Source organism: Venturia canescens, chromosome 1, assembly GCF_019457755.1.
Source record: "Venturia canescens isolate UGA chromosome 1, ASM1945775v1, whole genome shotgun sequence".
NCBI classification, from domain to species: domain Eukaryota; kingdom Metazoa; phylum Arthropoda; class Insecta; order Hymenoptera; family Ichneumonidae; genus Venturia; species Venturia canescens.
Genome location: NC_057421.1, coordinates 7,415,227 through 7,438,789, shown reverse-complemented (window position 1 = coordinate 7,438,789; position 23,563 = coordinate 7,415,227). Strand labels below are relative to the sequence as shown.

The 23,563-nt window shown below is 37.7% G+C and overlaps 4 protein-coding genes across 6 annotated transcripts; 2 read left to right on the top strand and 2 right to left on the bottom strand.

Moving 5' to 3' along the window:
- Positions 1 to 1,840: 1,840 nt before the first annotated feature.
- On the top strand, positions 1,841 to 7,344 carry LOC122414058 (dnaJ homolog subfamily C member 11). The gene is made up of 8 exons (XM_043424915.1): positions 1,841 to 2,091; positions 3,574 to 3,703; positions 3,865 to 4,108; positions 4,184 to 4,503; positions 4,783 to 4,990; positions 5,100 to 5,664; positions 6,193 to 6,322; positions 6,403 to 7,344. The coding sequence occupies exons 1-8, from the start codon at positions 2,020 to 2,022 to the stop codon at positions 6,423 to 6,425; spliced, it is 1,692 nt and encodes a 563-aa protein (XP_043280850.1). The 5' UTR covers positions 1,841 to 2,019; the 3' UTR covers positions 6,426 to 7,344.
- A 110-nt stretch (positions 7,345 to 7,454) lies between these two features.
- LOC122414119 (uncharacterized protein C1orf50 homolog) lies at positions 7,455 to 9,695 on the bottom strand. Of its 3 annotated transcripts, none has more exons than XM_043425224.1 (5): positions 9,677 to 9,695; positions 8,983 to 9,015; positions 8,792 to 8,904; positions 8,182 to 8,400; positions 7,455 to 7,877 (listed from the first exon to the last, which is right to left on the bottom strand). In XM_043425224.1, the coding sequence occupies exons 2-5, from the start codon at positions 9,011 to 9,013 to the stop codon at positions 7,692 to 7,694; spliced, it is 549 nt and encodes a 182-aa protein (XP_043281159.1). In that variant the 5' UTR covers positions 9,014 to 9,015; positions 9,677 to 9,695; the 3' UTR covers positions 7,455 to 7,691. The 3 variants fall into 3 exon arrangements, with proteins under 3 accessions (XP_043281159.1, XP_043281067.1, XP_043280977.1); XM_043425132.1 differs by lacking the exon at positions 9,677 to 9,695 and adding an exon at positions 9,281 to 9,486; XM_043425042.1 differs by lacking the exon at positions 9,677 to 9,695 and having other exon boundaries at positions 8,983 to 9,326.
- Positions 9,654 to 14,786, top strand: cdm (importin-13-like protein cdm). Its single transcript, XM_043424780.1, has 8 exons — positions 9,654 to 9,969; positions 10,095 to 10,259; positions 10,838 to 10,984; positions 11,097 to 11,353; positions 11,666 to 12,428; positions 13,016 to 13,925; positions 14,028 to 14,174; positions 14,324 to 14,786. The coding sequence occupies exons 1-8, from the start codon at positions 9,829 to 9,831 to the stop codon at positions 14,569 to 14,571; spliced, it is 2,778 nt and encodes a 925-aa protein (XP_043280715.1). The 5' UTR covers positions 9,654 to 9,828; the 3' UTR covers positions 14,572 to 14,786.
- Positions 14,708 to 23,344, bottom strand: pcm (pacman). The gene is made up of 11 exons (XM_043424654.1): positions 23,036 to 23,344; positions 22,208 to 22,648; positions 21,433 to 21,877; positions 21,086 to 21,342; positions 20,867 to 20,994; positions 20,246 to 20,628; positions 19,877 to 20,169; positions 19,340 to 19,626; positions 16,958 to 19,064; positions 16,265 to 16,762; positions 14,708 to 15,981 (listed from the first exon to the last, which is right to left on the bottom strand). Exons 1-11 carry the CDS (start codon positions 23,108 to 23,110, stop codon positions 15,820 to 15,822), a joined length of 5,076 nt encoding a protein of 1,691 aa, XP_043280589.1. The 5' UTR covers positions 23,111 to 23,344; the 3' UTR covers positions 14,708 to 15,819.
- Between the last annotated feature and the right edge of the window lie 219 nt (positions 23,345 to 23,563).

Here is a 23,563-nt window from a genome sequence, read left to right as displayed (position 1 = left end):
TGCGAGCGCGACCACTCACAACTGGACTTACCCCCGCACCAACTTCTGCGACGCTCTGTCAGAAAAATTCCTCGGACCGTTTAGAACACGTCCGAGCTACGAAACTTCGCGGTTTATCAATTCCAAACGTAAATGTTTTCCTCCGAGCAGCGAACCGTTCAAAAATAATAATAATTCTCGTCCTTTTTTCTCTGCTGCTCGCCCCAGTATTTCATTTCAGAGCTCACCAACCGAGCCGAAAATATATAACACTAAAGAAAAAACGCTTTACCATTTAGGGTACGATATCGACGATTTGCACTACAAACATACTCGAATTTCTTTTTTTTTTCTTAATCGTTTATTTTTATTTTATTTTATCTTATTTTTATTTATTTTATTTCATTTAAATTTACAAAATATCGTCATTTTTCTCCCACCACTCAAAATTGGTATGCTTTCTTTAATTTAATTTAATTTATTTTATTTCATTTGTTTTTTATTCATTTTTATTTTATTTAAATTCACAAAATGTCGTCATTTTTCTCCCACCACTCAAAACAGCGGTATGCTTTCTTTAATTTAATTCAATTTATTTTATTTCATTTGTTTTTTATTCATTTTTATTTTATTTAAATTCACGAAATATCGTCATTTTTCTCCCACCACTCAAAATTGCGGTATGCTTTCGATGAAAGCTGTCGACGAATCGATAAATTCGCGACAACTATATATGCGGTGGCACGGTGATTTTTAATACGATTTTATGTCCATGTGCGAGAAGCACATTTTCAACTTTTCTTTTCTCATTTTTGGCACATTTTTTATTCCTTTTTTTTCGAGCTTTCACGATGAAACGTTGACTTAATTTTGGTTAATTATACAAAATTTTCTTTGTTATTGGAAATGGAAAAAATGGGGTGTATTTTTTGGAAGAAAAAAAGAAAAATGAATATGAAGATGAATTATTTTTAGATTAATTAAAATTTCTCGATTTCTCAATTAATAAATCGCCATGAGGAAGACTTTAGATTGCGGACGTCGCTTCGTACGTGATAAACAAGACATTTCACTGAAAATAATGTATTCTAAATATTTGTACGGGTGTTTGTGGTTGGTGCACATAAAAGTGAACATAATGAACGTTTTGACAAACCCAAACGAAGAGAAGACGTGCCATTACTCAACATCGAGTGACAAGATGATTTTCTTCGAAAGGTATTTATTCGCAATTGTTATACAAATTGTTTTACTTTTGAGCCACGATTGGATGACACGTCGAAATGTTTTTATTACTTTTTTTTAACGATGAAACGAAAAGATAAAAAAAAGCTTTTTTTTCGGTTTTTTTTGTTCTTTAAATAATGCAAGTGTAAAAAAAATAAATCGGTACATTTGTCAGGCGTGCGAAGAGATTCGAAGAATCGTTTTTTCAAAATAAAATTTGAGAAAGTCGTCAATTTTGTGTTAAGAGCAAGTTGGTAGAATTCTCGAAATTTTCAATTTTACTCCGAATTTGAATAATATCATTTACGATTATTTCATGAAAAAAGTTTGCAAAAGTTCACCTTCGATATGCAATTCTTTCGAAGAGAAAAAATATTAATTATCGTGCAAAGTTTGCATTTAGTGTTTGAATTAAAAAAAAAAAGTCCCCATGCCATTTATAGTACTATTGTTTCTATTCTTTGGAAACGAAATAATAAGTATTTTGAATTACGTCACGTGTGCTGTGGAAAACTCAATCGATAATAGTCACGTGAATTTAGTATGGCAGGGCTGCACACTGCACCGTACTCGATGCCCTACCTAGCGGCGTTGGTGCGAACTTGATTTACTACTGCTGCATTGGCCGGTGGTCGTGTCGTCGAAGGTGTCTTTCGTAACCTAAGAAAAAAGCAGAAAGCACGAAAAACTGAAGGAGACCTGGTGCAGACAAAAAAAGGGACACGACACTCGAAAGAGTGTCTAGAAGTGCATTTATCGGGGTTTGTTGAGTGAAAATTATCGTGAAAGTCTCCGTCGAGCTTAGATTTTGAAATGAGTGATGACCAAGATCATGATAATGTGATCGAGGAGGATTATTACACGTTTCTGAATCTACCACGAAACGTGAGTACAGCTAATATTTTTCCCGATCCTTTCATAATGATTCTTCATATTTTATTCTTCAATTGACGTTGACAATAATTAAGAAGTATGAGATGGTTTCAGTCCTTGTCAATTACCACGAACATATTTTTCGCAAATGTTTCTTTCTTATATCGCTCAATTCTGATGTAATAAGATTTCACTTTTGACTTTTTTCTCGGGGAAACCGGCTTTAAAGACATCAAAGCATTCGCGTCTGATAAAAATTTGATAATCTGCTTCGCTAAGTCTTATTGATAAAGGACTGACATGAAATTTTCATTTCTAATATTATCTGCGTAAAATACACTGATTGTGACATCAGTACTTCAAGGTAGCTCCAAATACATCTTTCATTGTGCTCAAATTTGTGTCATCGCAGTGAAGAAATTTTTTCAGCATGTTCATAGTATGGTTTTATAAATATAGTTTAGGAAAATGAATCGGTCTTATTCGGATCTCTGTTAGAGATTTATGGACAAAATTTATTCGAAAAAGTACAGAACATATCAGTAATATTTTAGAAAACCAATAATGTTATATTTATAAATTTTCTTTTTCATTATTAACAAAACGTGAAAATCTGAACGAGATACAAATCATTTTAACCCTTGCTGACTTGAGAAGATCAAAGTATTCTAGGCTTAAATTATATAGATTTCTTTTTAAATTTCCATCATTAGATTCCTTACATTAATACATTACTTTCATATTTTCAAGTTGTTTGTCCTAAGTCCATATTATCATGCAAACTATAGAACAAAGGTCAATTCAGCATCCATTCTAATTTTCTCTGGTATATCATATTTCCCACATACCTTTGCCAATCACCCAACATGTGTTACTTTCCATCTTTTGAGGAGTGTTTTTCTTACTGCTAAGTTCTAGGCTTGAAAAGAATATTGTAAAAATTATACTAAAAATATTGGTATTTTGATAAAGTAATGTTTCAATTCAAAACTTCCTAAAAAATAAGTGATTTTTGACAGATTATTTCTTTCAAATTGGTCCTTCGATCAGTAATCTTATACCAATCAGATTGAAAAAGCCCTATTCTGCTAATCCACTTTCGAACGATAACAAAAGATAACTCGATGCAAGCCCTCAAAGTTTAAAAGCCAGTCTATCCAGTATTACTTTCAAGCAAAACAACTCAGTACTTATACTACTCTGCAGATTTGACTAACAATATTTAATATTAAATGCGAAACCTTAATTGATTCACAAAATATAATGCGTAATCTAAGTGATCATCATCATAAAATCATAATGATGAAACTGACACATTTATAGTTGAAAAAGACCCAACAAATTACCATGAAAAGAAGTACTCAAACATTGCTGAAAAAACAATAATCTAATAAAGATTTTACTCAATACTTTTGTTTAATAATTAATTTGAATCAATTCAATTTGATAAGTGATAATGATTGCTACTACCTTTTTCCATTTATTCATTCGCAGGCAACTCCAGAGGAGATCAGTAATGCTTATCGCAGACAGAGCAGGATGTATCATCCTGATAAGCATGTTGATCCGGCACTCAAGACAAAAGCGGAAGTTCTGTTCAATAGGACAAGCAAAGCTTACGAGGGTATGTTTAAATGGGAAAGTCTCCTGAAGGAGATGTATGACCAAGCTGTGCGAAAAACAGTTTAACAACATAATCTATTGAGTAACTCCTATAATTTTGATGTAAAGAAGAGGTGGATCCAAAGGGCTGGGCTCATCATGTAAACATTAACAATATTTTAGTTTTGAGCAATCCGCATCAAAGAGCAATTTACGACTCCCTGGGAACTCGTGGACTGCAGACTAAAGGATGGGAGATAGTTCAAAGAACAAAAACTCCTCAAGAGATTCGAGAGGAGTACGAGAGAATAGCACGAGAAAGAGAGGAAAGCAGGCTTGAACGGAGAACTAATCCAACTGGAAATGTAACCGTTAATATAAACGCGAGTGATTTATTCACCCCGTACGACGATGATTATGATGATCGGTTTGTCCACAGTTTCACTATGTCTCTTCAATTTTTTAGAGCAATGTTCAGCAATGAGATAATTTCTTTTTCCAGTTATAGCGAAGGAATGTTCTCATTTCTTGAGATCAGTGGAATGTCATTCTCTCAATCTATCGAGGCACCTCTCACACTGCGCGACACTCTCATGATGTATGGCCAAATAGATACTCAAAATGGTACTGGTTATGGAACTGTCAATTTTGCTGCGAGAAGAACTTTGTCGTCAAAGGGCTGGATGGAAGTCGACGTTGGAGTGGGCGACGGACCCAAAATATCCTTAACCGGTCATAGAGTATTGACTGAAAAAATATTCTGTAACGCTGCTTTGTCGTTGAAATTTGACGCCCACGAAGCTCGGCCCGGACTGCTTGGACGTAAGCAAACACGAGTTACTCAACATTCATTGAATGAAAAAAATCCATCAAAAAAATTCCCAATCAATTTCCAATATTTCAATCAATTTTTTTCCACTCTCTTACTGTGCTTTAAATTACATTGCAACAAAACAAAATCAAACCAAAACTTCATCAGGAGTGGATCGAACGTGCTTTACTATTGTTCAAATTCATTGCACTGTTTGATTGTGCTTCAGAAAAACATAATTTTAAAAAAATTGGTAAAGTTTATAGTAATTCAACAAAAGATATCCTCAGGAGTTGGAATGCAGTTGGATAAACACACCGCTGGATATTTAACATACAAAGCCGGTGACCAGACCTCCATGAGTACGACAGTCGTCAGAGACACCCCCCGTTCTCGCTCTTCTGTTTCAATTAGTTTCGGTTATGTGCACTCGCAAATTACCTTTGGATATACGTACAGGATGGAGGAAAAGCAGCTGAAGCTTCGAGGCAGTGTCAAGTAAGTGAAATGAGCTTTGAGGAATTGCAAACAATCCAAACAATTTGAACTCTTCTAGGCGTGTTAGGGAGATGAAAAGAAGAAATTAATCATCAATCTATCGTTTTAGACTCGGTACTGCCGGTGCATACGTGACATACGGAGCAGAGAAGAAAGTATCAAAGCACAGCGCTTTATCGGCTGATGTGCGAGTCGGTGTGCCAACAGGAGTAACGTTAAAATTGAAGCTAATAAGAGCGTCTCAAACATATATATTCCCAATTCTTTTGTGCGACGAAATACTGCCAGCTCCAGTGTTCTACGCAACCGTAACGCCCTTGGTAACGTGGACTATCGTGAAGAAATTTATCGTCGATCCAATAGTGAAAGAGCGCCAAGAGCGCGAGAAGGAAAAACAAAAAGAATTGAACAGAACGAGAATGTTGGAGAAACAGCGTGAGGCTAAAAACGCCGTTGAATTGATGATGGTGACCTTCAGCAGAATTCGAGCCGAAGAAGAAGCCAAGAGAGGACTCATTATTACCAAAGCACTTTACGGACGATTCGTTTATCCCAATGGTCGAACTAACAGTGTCGAAGCTGCTGAACCTCAGAATGATGAAGTTATTGACGTCACTGTACCTCTTCAATGTTTGGTCATCGATTCCAAACTAGTTCTTCATGAATCATCAAAAGTCAGTATGATTTTCAAAGCTCCATACAAAATCTACAGTATTTTTTACCTCGTTCGAACCCAACTCGGTTTCTTCATACTCTCAAATTCATGTTTTACAAAAATCGTATACTTCTCTTATGCGTTCGTGTAGTTTATCTTTTCTTAACATTTAATTAAATTTATCAACATATTCCGTAACTTGAATATGTAAAAGTATCTTGTCTGATGCGAGAAAAAAAAGTTGCAATATCACAAAATTTTATGTGACAAACCTGTTTTTAATGGACGTACAAAAACCAACAACGTTCATCGAGGATTCCCGGTGTAAACGAACATTTGAATGAAATGGTTTTCGTACCGATTTGAATAGAATACCGAGTTTGTAACTTTTTTAATTCAAATTTATTCAAAAAATAGCAAGAAGTTAATTTTTCGAAAAATGCTAAAATCCACGAATCTTTTTTCCAACGTCATATGTGCCCGTGCTCCTTAACATTCTGCGTGAGGATTTCTTTGAATGGATAACTCAGAAAATGCTTTTTTTCAGAGCGAACTGCCAGGGTTTTACGATCCATGCTTTGGAGAAGACAAACAACTACTACTTCAGTACCTATTTCACACACAGACCCATGAGTGTATAGTTAAAGACAACGAAACGCTGAGGATACCACGACAATGTACGTAAAAAATGAGTAATGAAAATACTGTAGCCGAAGTGATGACCGAGAAAATTAATTCATGGCGATATGTTTATTAGCACACAGAGTAAACGTCACATGACGACGCCGCCGGGTTCACAACATCAAGAAAATGACCTGAATGATTCGAATGACTCCCCATACTTTTTTTTATCTCAATTTTTGTTTGGGTTTGTTCAAAAAGGAATGAACCTGTGGAAGAAGAGAAAGAAAAGAGAGAAAACAAATAATTGTGATCGAGAATCTTCGATGCCCATCGTTCGCCTATGTTTTGTACAATTGTTTCAATTTTCGAAGGATAAAAATAGCAATTTCTTTCCAAATTGAATTAATAGTTTTCCGTTGATTCGATAAATACAGCAAGAATTGATGATTTATCGATGTAGAATATGCTTTTCGAAGCTCTGCGCTCAATTCTCCTGTAATTCCCTCGAAGGACGAGTGTTAAATGTTTCCCCCGCGTCGAGGAAAACCGAGAAAGATCCTCGCAATAGCGAGAACCAATCCGCATCTCCAATTCTTCCTCCACTCGTAGTTTTACTCTTAGAATTATTCTTCGCTTCGTGGCCTTCTATTTTTTGACGGTTTTTAAACCGTATGTATACACAGTCAGCCGCGACAAAGCGAAAGATTATTCAAGGTACGTGCTTGATATTTAGAAGAAAAAAGGCAAATATCCTGTTACGTGTTCCGAGAGAAATGTTGATACTACAAGTATTTTAACTTCACTTTCTCTCTTAGCTCTTCGTCAACGGTGATTATCACTATAGTGTGAACAAAGATTAATGGCTACATTACAGTAACTCTATTTTTTTTCTTCGCTCCATGAAGTCATGAACTCGCTCGAACCTTCATTATTATAAATCCTGATAGAAGCAACTATCATTTTATAAATACGATCGTCGATCGTAATTGTATCAATCATTTATTTGTTTAAAGAATTATTGACGAATGTTGTTAGAAAGCTGCATTGAGTGCAATAAACTGCTATTCCGTTATTATTTTTTTATCTCGCTCTGTTATTTTATCCACCGAATTCTCTTAATTATAATGCGTTCTCAAATGTATATTTTTAACCATGAAAGAAATAATTGATCGATCTCACAGAGAATTTATAGAAAATAATTTTATTTCAATATACAAGTTACTAGACTTCAATAAGGACTATTGCAATGAAACTAAATGATTTTTCATGTCATTTGGTAGGTCTTGAAATTTTGCGGCTTCTATAAAACATTCAAAAATTGGGTAAAATAGATTTTATAAAAAATCAATTCTCGCTTCACTCTAACAGTACGAGCCTCAATCAACATCTTTATATCTAATGAGGTTATTCGAGTTATTCTTATCAATCGATATGCATACTATTTTGTCCTAATTCTATAGTGAGCCTCGAGTTCGAATCAAGAAGTTTGTTTATCATTGTAAGCTCATCATCTCTTGAATTTATTTGGGATACCGGTGTCCACGACTGATCGTGTTCCAGTCTGAAAGATCCTTTGTAATCCTGCCTCGGTGCTCTGTTTCCCCACTCCTGGAAATAGAAGAAAAATCTTAGTATTTTGGACACTTCTCAAACATTACATCACCAAAACTAAGTATGACGCTGAAGTTTGCAACGTTGGAGTCCAACGAAATGATGTAAAAAAACTCTCCAATAATTCCAGTAATTCTTCAATTTCGTTCTCTGCCGAATTTGCAATTCGCAGCGATTCAACCTACACCAATGCTTCGTGAAATAAAAAATTGGTCAATTATAAATGTTTTTTTCGTTCATTTCATTGGACTCCAACGTTGCAAACTTCAGCGTCGTAACTAAGTTACCGCAATGTACTTACTTCTGGACTCAACATGGAGAAGTAACATTGACCAGATTCTCTCTCATACAAATGATAGATTTGGCCAGAGTGTTTAACAAAGTTACAAGCAGCATGATGCAAAAACGTTTGCTCTTTTGCCTCGAGAAGTACTTTCTCAGCTTGTTTCTGAAGAAAATGTATTTGTTCTGCTATTATGTGCAGTTTATTCTGTGCATTCGCTCTGATGAAGCTGTCCGCCTGTTATGATTATTTTCATTATTTAATAACAATCATTCGGTTATCGTAATCGTTTTGGGATAAGAATCAGGGTAGATTTTACAAATGAATCTGCAAAATTTTATCTTTGAAAATTTTTCATACATCGAATTTTAGAAATTGAGCAATGTCGTCAATTTAAAATACTTATCTGCTCACTAAATGATTATTTAACTGTATTCATTGGAAACGAAATTGCAACAAAGTTGTACTTTTTCATGAGTTTTGATCATAAAATCACATATAGTTGATTTCTAATTATGTTTGAAAAAGTTGTCAAAATTGAAAATTAAAACTTGGAAACCAACTCAAAATGTTTTGCGTTTGCATCTATCACTTTGAAATTTATTGAATGATTGAAGTATGTCTGAACCTTTTGAATTTCTGAAGCCAACTCTACAAGGTCATGAGCAGATTTTTTAGCCACTGCGTAAGGATTTAAAAGAGGTATTCCTTGTGGTGCCGTGTTCCTTTCCACTAGGGCCACTTGAAACGAAACAATACATTTTCAATAGTGTATATTAACAATTATTTCTTTCATCAATACACTAAAACAAATAATACCTTTGTTTGGGATGTTATCTCCACTGTCCATTCCTAGATAAACACGTTTCATTTTTGGTTTTGCCAAGTTCTCGTTAATAATGAGCAGAGGATAATGTTATTATAAATAAATTGCCTAACAATACCGCAATCACCATTGCCTACTATTTTCCGAGTGTGATCTAATCAAAGTAATAAATATGTGAATCGAGAAAAATGAGGACGAATTGAACAGAAAAAAACCCAAAAATATATGAAAGAATCGTAGTCTCTATTGAAAATTGATCTTTTTTTCAAGGAAAAATTTCGATTGACTCACACATTATTACACCATTCTTATCGGGTCTGACGAGACCACACACGTTAGTTGAGGTTACAAAGATTTGAATTTGAGAGATTCCTTTTGAGCGACATAACCTAAAAAGTTGCTTGTCAAAAAAAGTCTCGTAGGTTCACCGGATTGAAAGTGAACCAGAGACATTTTTTACAAATGTTATATTAAAATTCTTAGACCAAGTATTATAAAAATATTAAAAAATTTAATTTTTATCTCATTCGATTCGATATCGTTGAAAGTTCAAGGCAGATACACTTGCAACTTTTTTGTTGTGACATCAGCGAGATTCGGTTAATTCGCGAATATTCTATCCGTTATTTCGAAAAATTCGTTACAATGATTCATGATTTTTGATATGAGAAAAAAAATATTGCTTACTGACTATGATTGTTAATTATGGGACAATGAAGTGCAAAGTTTACGGGATTATCTCTCGAATTCACTGAGTGTCTAATGTGAATAAAATACAACAGTTGTGATTTCAATTGTTGCACATTATTTATAAATCGAAAATAATAAAAATAAGTGGAATGGATTATGCCAGCACTGTGGAGGACGCGGTGAAGAGATTTTACTCTACAGGATCTAATGAAGCCCACACATGGATTCTTCAAGTCCAGGCCTCCACGGAAGCCTGGACTTTTGTATGGCAATTGTTAGATCCATCAAAGGTAATAATATCATTGTGAAAACACTATTAATCAATGAAGTAAAGTTACGAATAAATTATTATTGATTGGCATTGTTCGGTTTCCATGACACTATTATTATTATTATATCCATCATTTATTTTCAGTCCTGGGAAATACAATTTTATGCTGCTACTACTTTACATACTAAAATATCAAGACAATTTCAAGAAGTACCTGAGAACGAATATCCTGTGCTCCAAGCAAGGATACTCAACAGTATAAAGATGCCAAATACTCCAAAAGTAGTATTATCAAAGCTGTGTCAAGCGGTAATTTTTACAAACTCTTTTATAATGTTTTTTTTTATAGATCTCAAATCTATGCTCGTGTTGAGCTATAACAAAAATTACATCATCGTTCTCTTTATTTCGAGATCTTTTTGCACAAATTGTATGTTTTTGCAATCGTTATGTTTTTTTTCATGTTTTATTAAAGAAATTTATGACTTGGTAGAAAAATTTTTCACAACTATATCAAATATTATTTTTAGTTAGCACAGTAGCTCCACTTTCTTTCCTACTCCATAGATGAATCCAGAGAATACACTCCAGAAATGATCTTAGAGTAAAGATCTCCATTGTAGGTCCCTGCAATATATTTTTCAGAATGTACATCTTTCAACGGAGCTCAAAACCAAATCAATAAAGAAAGAAAAACTTATTACTGAAAAAAAATTGGAGTTGCTCCTGACTAATTTAGAGATCTAGGGTTGAGGAAAGAATTTTTTAGGTAGAGATAATAAAAAAGTGTAATCCTATTCTGCTTATAATTTTGAAGTTGTTTTTCTACAATATGTTGGAGTGAAATTTTTTTGGATTATTATTTTGCTCATTCATATTTGTTCCAGCTCGCATCGTTCCTCGCCAATATTTACAGCAATGAAGCAGCAGCAAAAAATAATAGTCTCATAGAAGAAGTGATAGAAATGTTGCCGTACAATTCAACAGAAACTTTGGATCTTTTATTGAGAGTGCTTGCGGCTATTCCCAGCGAGGTAACAAAATCGACCAACATTCGAATTTTTCAATAATAAAATTTTTCTGCGGTATTCCAACAATGGGATTTCCCATATTTCGAATCGAAGTGAACAATATTTTCCTTTAAAGTTCGAACGTCGTCAGGACATAAGACCATCGAAATATCGAGAAAGTCTAATCAGTTGTTGGGGCAAAACGACCTGGTTACTTCAACAAGTATTTCAATCGTACGAGCGGTCGAGCCCTGGGACCACCGAAGAATCTTTGTATCTCCTCAGTCTCGAATGTACTTTGGCTTGGCTGAAGCTTGGACAATTATCCCTCGATATTACTGCTCAAATTTATCCACACTTTCTTGTGGCAGCAGCCAACTACGCACCTGGCAGGTAAAAAACTGGCAGGCTAATTATTATTTATGCAAAAATTTGTTTTTTTTTACCACGAAACATAAGTGTTAATGTAGTTTCATTTTTTATATTATACTCCTCGGTGAATCTATTTCCTTCCGAATTTCATGAAATAAATGATGAAACGTTAGAAAAAAACATTGTTCACAAAACACATTCCACCTTGATTGTAAAAATGTATACATTTTCGAATTTATCAGTTGCACGTCAAGTCGATTGGTCAAATAGATTTTTCTCTAGGGGTCTACGATGTAATGAACCACAAGTTTCACGTTTTTTTCTCAATTCCAGAGACGACGACGAAGAATTGGATAGCCGAGGTTGGGGAGTTGTACAAGAATGTCTTATAATGGCAGTGACTCACTGCGAACTTTACAAAAGGCCTCAGTTACTCTGGGACTGGTCGAAGGGTTTGGTTTCCCTGGCGCGACAGCACAACGGCAGTGTATTTTGTCGAGTACTAACTTCACTCGGTGAAGCCGGCAGCAGGTTATTTTTACTAGCCCTAACCGAGGACACGGACGTTTCTCATCGATGGACCTCGGAGACACTTATCGAATTGTTGCTCGAATGTTCCGAGCACAAAGGCCGCTATCCAATCGAGGAAAGACGCAGTTGTATACCGTTTGGTTTTTGGTACGCTTTACAAGACGATCTCCGTACTTTGGACGAACCTCTTGAGAGCAGAGCTTTCACTGCTTTACAACCGATTTACGCGAGGCTCGCTCATGCTCTTTTACGCAAGGCAACTTTGCCCTCATCTCCGAGCGAAGCAGGCCATGATCAGGAACGTGAACTCCTCAGATGCTATCGACAAGATGCTGCTGACACACTCACCCATTGTTACAACGTTCTTGGTAAAGATCTACTTGTTCTCCTCGGTCAACGTCTCAGCAATCTACAAACCGAGCCCCAAAAGTGGACCGATGTTGAATCGACCTTGCACGCTTTCAATGCCCTCGCCGACAGCGTCGGGACCCAAGAAGATAGTTATGTCCCAGCACTCATGGATCTCATGGTTTCTCATATCCCATACGGCCATTATCCAGGCGAGGTAGATCGTTTTCATCATATTGCACTTGAGTTTTAACTCTTACAATTAGTAGTACTGAAGTTGAAATCCTTCGAAAATGACAAAACTTATTTATTAGAAATGTACTTGCCACATTTCGGGCGTAGTGGAAAGTTTAATCTTCGGTAGAATTTTATACATTTTTTTAAACTCGTCAAAAAACTTCGTAATTTTAGTTTTTATGCCCGATTGGAATCGTAAAAAGTATAAATAGAAAAAATGCGTGATATGAAATGCAGGGAGGGGAAGAATAGTAACATCCCGTAACACTGGTTTTACTTTATACTTGATTATTCACAAAATCGAACTTTCGAAATTTGTTTCCTTTTCTTTATATCTGTTCATCATATTTCCGTGGATTCCAGATTTTCCTTAAAAAAGTATCAAAAAATTTCAGTTTTAATTAGGCAAGTAAAATTTTGATTTGTTCTCCTTTGTATTTGGAGTTTCAATAAATTTATGGTCGGTATCCAAGAACGAAGACTACAAATTTTTCGCAATAAAAAAATAAATGAGTAGTTTATATGGAAAATTTGACTAATTCAAGTTTTATCTTCGACAATTTTTAGGTCCTCGCATGCGCTTGTTCAACCGTCGGTGCGTACGCAGAGTGGATAGACGCGCATCCGGACCCTTGGCTCGAACGAGTTCTTCAGCTCATTGGGCACGGTTTAACATTGAATTCCATCACATCGACGCCAGCGAGCATGGCGTTGAAAGACATTGCGAGAGAATGCATCGCGCATATGGGGCCCCTTGCTCCGGCGATATTAGAAACTATTGAAAGGACTCTGCCGAATATTCCATCGGGTGGTGGAGAAGGTTTGCGTTTAATGTACGCAGCAGGAAAATTGCTCAATTCTCTGCCATCGTTGGAGCAACAAATGGGTCATTTGGAGCCGACGCTAGGCCCTTGCATCGGTAGGCTACGAGAGCTTTTGCAGCATCCGGTTAATTCGGCGAGAACGGCGGTGGCTAATCAGTTGAAAATGATAACGATGTTTCTGTCGACCCTCATGGGAAACATTGGCAAGGCCGTGCTTGACGGACTGTTACCAATATTCTTTCAAATAATCGAACACCAAGAATGGTCCCGAGACGATGTGACGCTTGAAGCGATGCACGGCTGCGCACAAAAATCGCTTCCGTGCCTTAGAAATCCAGAAACCGAAGCACGCCCCTTATTGACAATTCTCGCAACATCGTACAAAACTCATCCTCATCCATCGGCTTTGATCCTTTTACGAGATTTGGTACTCCTCTTTGGTAAAGATCCGGAAAACATAATCGGCCCCGTATTCGCCGAACTCAGTGCCCATACCTTAGGTGGATTTGCTGCTTGCCGTTCGGTCGGTGGCAATCTTTCGGATCTTTGCGATCTCCTCGAAGCTTATCTACAACTTTTAGCACAAATTTGTAAAAAGAATCCGAGAATGTTGCTCAAAGTGCCCGATCAAATACCGGAAATGCTGCGCTGTGGTGAGTTTTTTTTCGTTGATTCTCACTATTTCGATTCGCTCGAATCGCTTTGTCCCCGAATCGATGAGACCTGTTTTATTTTTCTTTTTATTTTCCATTCAGGAATGGCGTGCCTCAGTCTTCCGGAAACAAGCACCGCCAAAGCAGCTGGAAGCTTTCTTAATCATGCCATAATGCAGAGTCCACATTTACGAACTTTCATTCAACCCATTGGGCAGGAACTTGTCTGTGTTATTCTTCAATGCATCGGTAAGATTTTCCGTTAAGCGTATCTCGCAAGCTTGTTATCGAGACTGAATTATAAGTTCGTGTGAAGTATTTTGTTGGACTATAATTTCGGTGTTCAGAGTTTCGTAAAAAAATTTAAACATTTTTTTCTATAATTCACGGTCTTTCAGGTGGAAGTGTGGCTCGCATGCATTTGGATCCACACGCGGAAGTGTTTTTAGCGTTGAACAAGACTTGTTTGGAATGGACGAGTCAATGGTTGCGACTGGCGTTGGCAGATGCTACAGCGCCGCCGGCAACGGAAGTGCAAAAGCAACATTTTTCACGAGAAGTCTTGAAGGAGCAGACAAATAAGTGGCGACTCTGTGAAGTCATCAAAGAATTCAGTCTGCAGTGTCAATGCGTCAAGCAACTGTGACGTATTATTTTAACAGTAAGATAATTACCCGAGCGTATATCGGGGGAAAAACGAAAAACAAAAAAAATGGTAAATGACAAAGGCCAACACACTTTTGGCTGTGTCGAATGATTCAATACTATAATGTAGAGCAATCTTGTACTTTGTGATTATTTATTCGTGTCCAAGAAAAATGTATTTTGCTAATCTACAAAGAGCAGATATTGCCGTACCTATTTCGGGGATTATTTGATTACGGACCCACACGGATGCGTGGAAACGGATTGTGGGAGAATAAGCATACAAAAGAAGAGAAGAAAAAAAAATCAAAATGAACACGGAGTGTATCAAACGATAGTGGTTTTTAAAATTAATAAGCGGCTCTAACGGTGAGAAATATCTCAATCTAAAAGTCCAGGAGGAATATATATTCGGACACATTGCATGAAGCTTCGTGTTTCTTTACTTTTTCTTTATTGTTCTTTTTTTTTTCTTTTTTTTATACTAACAGGATTTCCGTCGTATCTCAGGTAATTGCAGTCTGTAGAAAGCGAGTCTCACTCGACCCGTCGTTTTGAATCTCTGCTGCGTGGGTCGACATAAAAAATAAAATAATGCGGAACTTCGATGCTTCTTCGCTACGTATTTGCGGTGACGAAAGGGACGGAAAAAGAAAAAAAATGGAAAAAAAAATAAAATCGATCCAAAGTATACAAATTACGAAATGAAGAGAAAAAAAAAGAGTAATCGTTCACGGTCCAAGCGTAATCAATTAAAATACTTTTTTCGTCAGTATATGAATTGATAATTCGTGTAAATATTGTTAACTTTACAATCTGTACAGAATGTGGACGTCGTACGCGGTCGTTAAAACTACAAAACGTTTCGTCTAACGCCTCAGGCGTGTTAATTCGCGTGTACGTTAAAAAAAAAAACTCCTTAGCGAAACATGATTTTCCAAAATCTTATGCCAAAATATGAGGAGTCGGTTGATCGTCACGAATTTAACCCTCAAAGTACACTCGGGGTCCACGAGACCCCAACCCCTTCCCCCCTCCCCTGCCTTCTTTATTTCGCTTCAAAGAGGTGTATACTTTCAGGGATAAATCTCATCCTTGCCACTCGAAAAGACTCGAGAAGCTTACGTATGTTTCATTGTGTTATCGTGAAATATTATCGTAATTTTTCTTATATCTACTGTGGCGCGCTTTTTTTATGCGCGTATCACGGGCCTAACGTTGTCGAACATCAAAGCACACATACACGTATTTATTGTGGCGCGTTTCCATTAGGCGCTGGTGCTGTATTAAAGTTGGCAGCGATTCGCGATCTCCTCGGTTTCGGAGCCCTCTGCACTTTTTGTGGTGTTTGAGGAGATTTCTTTGTATCCGTATCTTTCCTCTCGTTATCACTTTTATCTTCTTTCGATTGCTATAACAAAAAAAACACTTATCAATGAATTTTTCTACTCTGGAAGATCAATATTTCGAAGACCATTTTTTTAAACATTCCGATTGTGCCGACTTTTTAAACCGAGATAATATCCCTGCTGAAAATCACTTTTTTTCTTTCAATCGCATTCCCACAAATTGTCGCTATTTGCACTTCTTACGTAATTATTTTTTGAAGTGATTTTCGTATTTTTTAAACATGAAAATGTAATATTTTATTAAAATTTCGATGAATTATTGGTACTTTGTTTATAAATACGAACCTTAGACGCATCGTCTTGGATTTTTCTCGGTTGTGTTTCGTGAGATTGGTGCTTCGTTTCTTTAGCCGTTTGATTAGAGTTTCTCGAGGTTTGCTTGGGTTTTGGATTCGTCGATTTTTTTTGTGCTTGAAGTGGCACGAAAGGTGTATTCTTTTTATTTTTACTTTCCGGTTTGTTGACGTTGCGCGCTATTTCCGCAGGATTTGGCATTGCTTGCGTCGAGTTCTGCGCCGGTGGTGGTCTATTTTGATTGATGTTCGGGTGTGGAACCTGAGGGAATGCCGGGGCTCGTGGCATACGAGGATTCCACTGCTGCATGTGCATAGGTGGGTTGTGCATGTTTGGAAAAACTTGTGGCGAACGTGGTGGCATCATCGGCGGTGGCCTCGCATTGTGTGGTGTTTGAGAAAGGTCGTTTTGTAGAGGATTCAACCACATCGGTGGCGGAGCACCCAGTATGCTCAGTCCCGGTTTTGAAGCTTTGTCCAAGTGCAAGTCCTACGAAACAGAAAAATCTTTGTTGAATTTCTTTCAAACCTACGGTTCTTTCAACTCTTACGAGAAAAAGTATTGAAGAAATGGATTCGAAATTTTTAAGTGCTTGAACTTTGAGAATGTAAACTCGAATATTTCTTCATTTTTACATCGAAAACGACGTAAAAATGCGTAAAAAGAAGAAACGCTTAAACTTACCTTGCAGACGATTTCGGCAGCATTCTCAGCAGCTTCTGAACTGGCTCTGAAGAATTCACCACAATAAGTTCTCATGTCGGGCATGACGATTTGTGCACAAATCATGTTCTGCTGATTGGTGTGGTAATTGAACCTGGGCATTCCACGACCACTCAATTGCGAATATTCCAACAACTTGGCAGTGTACGAAAGCGGCTCTTTGCGGCTGGCTTGTCGAGCGTGGTCGAACAACTGTTGAACGAGTGGCGGTGCCCTGGAGGTGTTGGAAGATTCCTGAGCGACGACGGGTTTGCTGGCTATCGACACACTCGATTTTGAGGACGAGCTAGAATTTTCGTCCGATATTTTGAGCATCGCTTTCAAAAATGCACTCTCATCTTGAAGCGAATCGTTCGCGGATGGTGGCATAGAAACAGGTTTTGGTTGGGACATGACTGAAGGCATGATTGGCTTTTGTGTCAAAACCCCGGACGGCGGTAAAGATGATTTGTACAATTCGTTCCATAACATCTGGAATTCGGAGGTCTGATCGGGCCTCGGTGGTTGTGCTGGTTGTTTTTGTGGAAATATAGTATTTTTAATATCCCCGGAATCGATAGTACTCGTGGGAGCTTGTACTTTTCCTGAATTTTGCGGTTGCTTCGTTCCCTTCTGGGCCTCGCAATTAGCCTGGGTCGGACGATTCACCGTCGCGTCGTTCTTTTTCATGACTCGTATTTGCTGGGGTTCCGTGTTTGAAACTTTCTTGTTTTGATTAAAATTAGGAAATGGAATTTGACGGGGATTCCGAGCACTCGAGTTTGGAAAATTCTGTAGTGTCTGTTTCTTCGAATTTGTCGAATCTTGCCTCCAAGACTTTGGTGGTACCGGCGTTTGCTTTGGGATTCCTGATGTTATCGACGCGATATCCAACTCGCCTCTTGCACCGTGGCTTATGTTTATGAAGTCAGCTTCGTGAAGCTTGTGGCGACGATTCACCGCTCCGCCGCTGAAGGAAACACCCCCGACGAACTCTTTGTCGAAAAGTATATCGTACACCGTGTCCGAAGCGTCCTCAGCCTTTTGTATGCAAACGATGGTTCCTTTGTAGCCAAGTGGAACAGTGGAGCTGTCCTTAACGCTGATTATTCTGTCGAACAATTTGTGATGTGCTTTTGGGTCTGGGGGTAAATTTCCCGAGTGCAAACCGGGCTTGTACAACAAGTGAGGTTTCACCTGCATCAGTACGGTTTTCCCAGCATCTTGATTCTCCGAATTTTTCATGCTTTCAAGCTCTTTTTGCAACTTTGCGATCGTGTCTCCGTCGAGACCGATCGAGTTGCAGGAGCGGGTGTCGACACATGCGAACGGCTGCTCCTTGAGCCATTCGACAACTTCGCTAAGTTTTTCAGGTCCAGATTCAAAAAGATCATTCTCCATGTAAATATCGTTCGTCACCCTCTTCGCCAAACGCTCGAAGAGCAATGGATATTGATGCATATAGCTGCGTATGAGACCAATCGATTTAGTGCTGTACAACCATTGACCCGATGACTTTTTCGTGTACCCGGGCAACTCCTCGTTTCTCTTAGTAAATTTGAGGTTGAGACCAACGTTTTGTTTGCCATTTTCTGGTGCTTCGGCCGAGCCCTGAGTCACGTAAATCGAGCCAGTTATACGACTAAGAAAATGATTGCTCACTCCTAGTCGTTGAGCTGCTATTCCCGTGGACATCCACTGTGCCTCAGAGTCGCCGAATTGTCTTTGAATCGACTCGAAATTCGGCTCATTCTCGATTCTCATCGCAACTTTTATTCGTCCCGTTTTTGCGTTGAGACCCGGCTCTATCACTTCTCCCATTGCTCCGTAGTGAGGATGCCCAAGCATGAATACGATACTTTTTACGGTGAATACGTCCGTGATGTTCAAATTGTGCACGTAACCGGGATCGTGAACTGCTATGTCCGTCACAATCGCTTGGTGAGCGTACGGCGTCGGATGCGTCGACCACGTTTTTTCCAAAGACATTCTTCCCTGAGCCGTTAATATGTATTGCCTACCACACATTGGTAACGCATACACCAACACGCCGATGTCTCCGACGTCGATCCCGAAACGACCCTTGTAGCTATGAAAAATGAAAAAATGAAAAATTTAGCTAGGAGAAATGTTAAAAATGCATTCTGTTGATTGGAATTATTGATTATTTGATTTCGAACAGTTGACATTGTCGCGATCTTTACACGGTTTTATTTCCTTATACAAAATCGCTAAAATTTCAGTTTTCCTACATTTTTGTAGAATTTTTCACACGATTGTGACCCTCCAGAAAACAAATTGTACCTTTCGTTTTTCGATAAATCATTCTAGACCAATAGCAACTGTCTAGATTTATTTACATACCCATCGTAAACGGAACGACACTGTGCTGACCATTGTGCGGAAAGCCCGGCGTTCAAGTCTTCGATACGGACATTTTCTGGACTGTAGCCTCGCTGCGTATTGATCAAAGTGATTTTACGATCGTTCGTTGACACTCCGACGACGAGAGCTTCTTTCATTTGCGGCCACCCCACAAAAACGGTTTTGCCCAATATTTTTCCTGCCGCGTCATGCAAATTTGGTATCTCACTCGGTACTACCGATATTATCATGTTTTCACGTCTCGACGGTTGTTCGAAAACTTTGACCTGTTGAAGAAAACAAGAAATTGCGATGCTTTTCTTGGATCATGAGATTTTAGAGATTCTCGACTCTCCAACAATACCTTAAAGTTTTCGGAGAATTCAGACAAAAAAGTATATTGAGTAAAGGCATTTGAAAAACTTGACGTATTCTATGGAATAACCTTTAAATTGTTTTCTGAATTTTCCCCTTTCGCCAAACACCAGAATGTTTAATGAGCAAAATATTTGGGTCACTAATGTTTAAAGTAGTAACCTTTGCCATTTCGAATGCTGCGGTATGCTTGATATGCTGAAAAGTTGGAAAACCAGCAAAATATGTGCTAAGTTTAACTCCTTTGCATAATCCTTTAACCAGTTTGTCTACTGGCACGTCGATGGCCTCGCGATTAAGTGTAACAACTTTGGCGTGGCTATGAATAGTTGGAAAATACTGTGGAGCTTCGTAAAGGCCGAGATCTTCGTCAGTGTACGTGATGATTGACATTGGGCCATGTTTGTTTCGCTTTTGTTCTTCCGGCGTGAGTTTTGCATTGTATGGTTCCATAGCTGTGTTTAAATACTGATTAAACCATTTGATAATCGAACGACGATAAAAAAAACCTTTTGCGAACGATATACATACCATCTAACAAACTTTTTTCATCGATAAATGGAATGAGAACTACTGCTTCCCACTCTTGTTTCTTGTGATTCAAATCAGTCTTGAAATCCAACGGATAATAGTCGATAATTGGAGACTGTTCTTCCGTCAACAATCCTTGATACGCTTCGGGTAACAACTTCCTGCTGGCCGCTGGTAAGACGGCCAACAATTGTTGAAACGGTAAAAATGGCTTTGCCAATTCGAACTCGATCTTGAAATCTTGGAAACCTTTTATGTCCGAAATGTAGGGTGCGTAATGATGCGGATAAAACCAAGACCAACTGCAGCAACCGTTGTAGTAATAGTTCAGGTTCCACTGAATCGCTGTCACGTATGCCACCGCCTGGGATCGTAAGACCTCTCTGAAATTCGATGATAGTTTTTAGTCAACAGTATTTACAGCAATTGAAAAAAGACCTTCCCCTGGCACCATCGCAAAATTGAGCAGTTGAAATTTTTTTTTTTAGTTTTTATATTCTGAAACGAAGATAGTTTGATTGCGTTCTTGTCGTTATTTTATACAGTTTTTCAGATGATAGACATTCTGTGACTTCGAAGTTGCACAAAATCGCCTAACAAAACGAAAAATTCTATACGTACGCATCGACGTTCTCGTATTCGAGTTTGTTCATGTAATAATCTCGTTTATGTTGTGAAAATTCTTCGTTGTAAGTTTCACTGTCAGAATCCAAAGCGGAAGAATCTTCTTCGTCCGAATGGCCTATCAACTGCGACAAGATACAAATGTTAAATTCGTAAACGTTATTATTGAAGATAGAAAGAGTAACCAGAGAAGTTAGCGATAAAATCCCTTCGTACCATGTCGTTGGTCGATTGAATGAGAGCACTCAATTCTCTGTTCGCTGATTTTTTTGGGGAGGCTAAATTTTCTGGCGAATCTTTAGGTTTTCTATAACTTGTTCTCTCATTCTCATTCGGTCGTCTGCCGGTGTGAGCTTCGAAATATTTCAAGTCGGCTAAATGCTCCATAAACTGGTCGGTATCAACCTGCGACAATCTTTCCATGAATTTTTCAAACCTTTCCAAATTCAGGGTACCGGCTTCATTTATGTATCCTGAAAAAATGAGTGGAAGAAAACGAGCCATTAAACACCGGAATAGCTGCTGTAACTTCGTGGAGAAATTCTGTTTTTTTTTCGACATACCGTCCAACGAGGGCAAAACTTCCATGTATGCCTTATACAATATTGTAAGCGCACCAGTTTCGATGTGAAGATTTGGTAAATTGGGTATGAAGTCATTGCCGACTAAAAATCCCATCAATATCCAATCGTCTATTATTTTTTCAATGTCGAAGGGAAATTCTAGTTTGTCTTTGACAGGAGCAAATTCGTGCTCCATGTACTCTCTTAAAAGAGTTATGTGCAATAAACAAAACCTCGTTTTTTCCGGTGATGTACTTTTTTTCACTTTCCCGTATTTGACCTCCTCGCGCAAAACGGCAAAGTGAGGCTCGTGTGTACACAAACTCAACATTATGAGATCTGCGTCCAGTCCGTACAAACAATGTCTCGTGTTCGGATCGTAGTCCGGTTGAGACTTCATGTATCTTATATAATCCATTATTTTGTGTTCTCCTTCACCGGGTACCTGCAAGTGTTGCAATAAAAATTCAGTTTCATTCCCGATTTATCCCTTTGTTCTGGAAAAATTATTTACAAATATGCGATCGAAATGACTTTGGAAAAATGCTTTTTGTGCTTGGTATTTACTGAGCTAAGATAAATGTTCATTCGCTAGCTATTTTTGAATTCTCATTATGAAAAAACATTAATAGGATTATTGAATTAGTAAGACTAATTTGTTGAGTACACTCTATAAATGTGTGATTTTTTATTATCACTGCCTGAATCTGAAAGATAGCTTATAATTGAACAGCTTTTCAGTCAATTTATTCGTGCCTTAAAAAAAAATTTTTACCTCCGGTCCACTTAGTATAACTTTACATTTCTGCCAAAGTTTGCTCGTCGATATTTTCCATGTTACAAAATATTTCAATTGTTCTGTCAGTCTGGCCATGAACAAAGTTCCAGGTGTGATGCAGTTCGAGTCGAATCTTGCTTCTTTTGGAATTTCTTCACCTTTGGCTCTGGCTCTGGCTTCGACTGCTTCAGCCTCTTTGGCAGCTCTGAATCTACGGCCCCGCTGCTGATTAATTTTAGCTCTTGGGGCAACTCCGTCAACAGCCATGAAGAATAATTTTTGTGGTTTTATTGTATTGAACAATATTTCTATGTACTGGAAAATATTCTTGAAAATATTTTCCTCCGTTATACGAAAGTGAGCGTCCATGTCATTGGGATGCGAACATGTGTGTATTATACCATTCATGTCCAAATATAGATTGTCGAATTCAGGGATCTGGAAATCCGAAAAAAAAAACAATAATCGAGTGAATTTTCAACGGCTGTGATAACAATGGAATTTTGTGTTTGTTTTTCATTTTTGGAGCACAACATTGTAATAAAGAATTCTCATTGACTATATGCAGTTTAGACTATATCGTTTGCTAGATTAATCTTTTTTGATTATGAATTTTCATTTTTTTTCAATGTTAAAGGAAATATGATTACAGCATGGATTGATCGACCATTGTCATTCAATTTTGAGATTTCGACCACCATTGCTCCAAAAAAATGTTGACATACGTTGAAATAAAGGAGCGTGAAAAACATCGTTTGAAGTAACAAAAACAAATCTAATGGTATTGTTCGTAAAAGATGAACCAAATGATATTAATTGAGTTACCTGATATTCATTCAGTAATTCGAGCAGACAAGGGTATCTCTCACAGATATATCTACAAAACTTTGGTACTCCCATTTTGATCGCGACTGAATTTACAAAGAAAAAACACAGAGTACACGAAGCGTTATTATAGTCTTCGAAAACCGATGCCAATCGATCTATTATTCCTTAGTACTTTTTATTTTCCACCACGATAATGTTGTTATATTAAAAAAAAATAAAAATTTCGGGCATAGCTGGGCCGTTTGTAATCACACACTGCTGTGCTGTTTCCAACAAAGTTTGGTAATCGTTCGTAACGAAGCGGCGGCGAGCATCGGAAACACTGAAAAATTATTGCGAGCGAATGAGATGTTGCCGGATTTTGCGCATCTGCTCGTGTTTTTTTTTTCTTTTTCGTTTATATTCCAGCAAACCTCCTTGAACATGGCCGATTGATTTTAAGATTTACTTTAGCTTTTGCTGATTTGAGCGCCAGCTTCGGAATTATTTTCGTAGTTCTCGTTAAATTTCCATGATGTTCCATGA

Excerpts from the sequence above, each read along its gene's own strand:
- pcm (XM_043424654.1), bottom strand. The coding sequence starts at position 23,110 with ATGGGAGTACCAAAGTTTTGTAGATATATCTGTGAGAGATACCCTTGT. Across the intron at positions 22,649-23,035 it reads AATTACTGAATGAATATCAG|ATCCCTGAATTCGACAATCT; the intron begins GTAACTCAATTA and ends TCGGATTTCCAG. Across the intron at positions 19,065-19,339 it reads TGTCGTTCCGTTTACGATGG|CTACAAGGGTCGTTTCGGGA; the intron begins GTATGTAAATAA and ends CATTTTTCATAG.
- LOC122414058 (XM_043424915.1), top strand. The coding sequence starts at position 2,020 with ATGAGTGATGACCAAGATCATGATAATGTGATCGAGGAGGATTATTAC. Across the intron at positions 4,109-4,183 it reads GACGATGATTATGATGATCG|TTATAGCGAAGGAATGTTCT; the intron begins GTTTGTCCACAG and ends TTCTTTTTCCAG. Across the intron at positions 6,323-6,402 it reads GCTGAGGATACCACGACAAT|CACACAGAGTAAACGTCACA; the intron begins GTACGTAAAAAA and ends TATGTTTATTAG.
- LOC122414119 (XM_043425042.1), bottom strand. The coding sequence starts at position 9,034 with ATGAAACGTGTTTATCTAGGAATGGACAGTGGAGATAACATCCCAAAC. Across the intron at positions 8,401-8,791 it reads TGGCTTCAGAAATTCAAAAG|GCGGACAGCTTCATCAGAGC; the intron begins GTTCAGACATAC and ends TAATCATAACAG. Across the intron at positions 7,878-8,181 it reads TCTCCATGTTGAGTCCAGAA|GAGTGGGGAAACAGAGCACC; the intron begins GTAAGTACATTG and ends TTCTATTTCCAG.
- cdm (XM_043424780.1), top strand. The coding sequence starts at position 9,829 with ATGGATTATGCCAGCACTGTGGAGGACGCGGTGAAGAGATTTTACTCT. Across the intron at positions 10,260-10,837 it reads TATCAAAGCTGTGTCAAGCG|CTCGCATCGTTCCTCGCCAA; the intron begins GTAATTTTTACA and ends TATTTGTTCCAG. Across the intron at positions 12,429-13,015 it reads ACGGCCATTATCCAGGCGAG|GTCCTCGCATGCGCTTGTTC; the intron begins GTAGATCGTTTT and ends GACAATTTTTAG.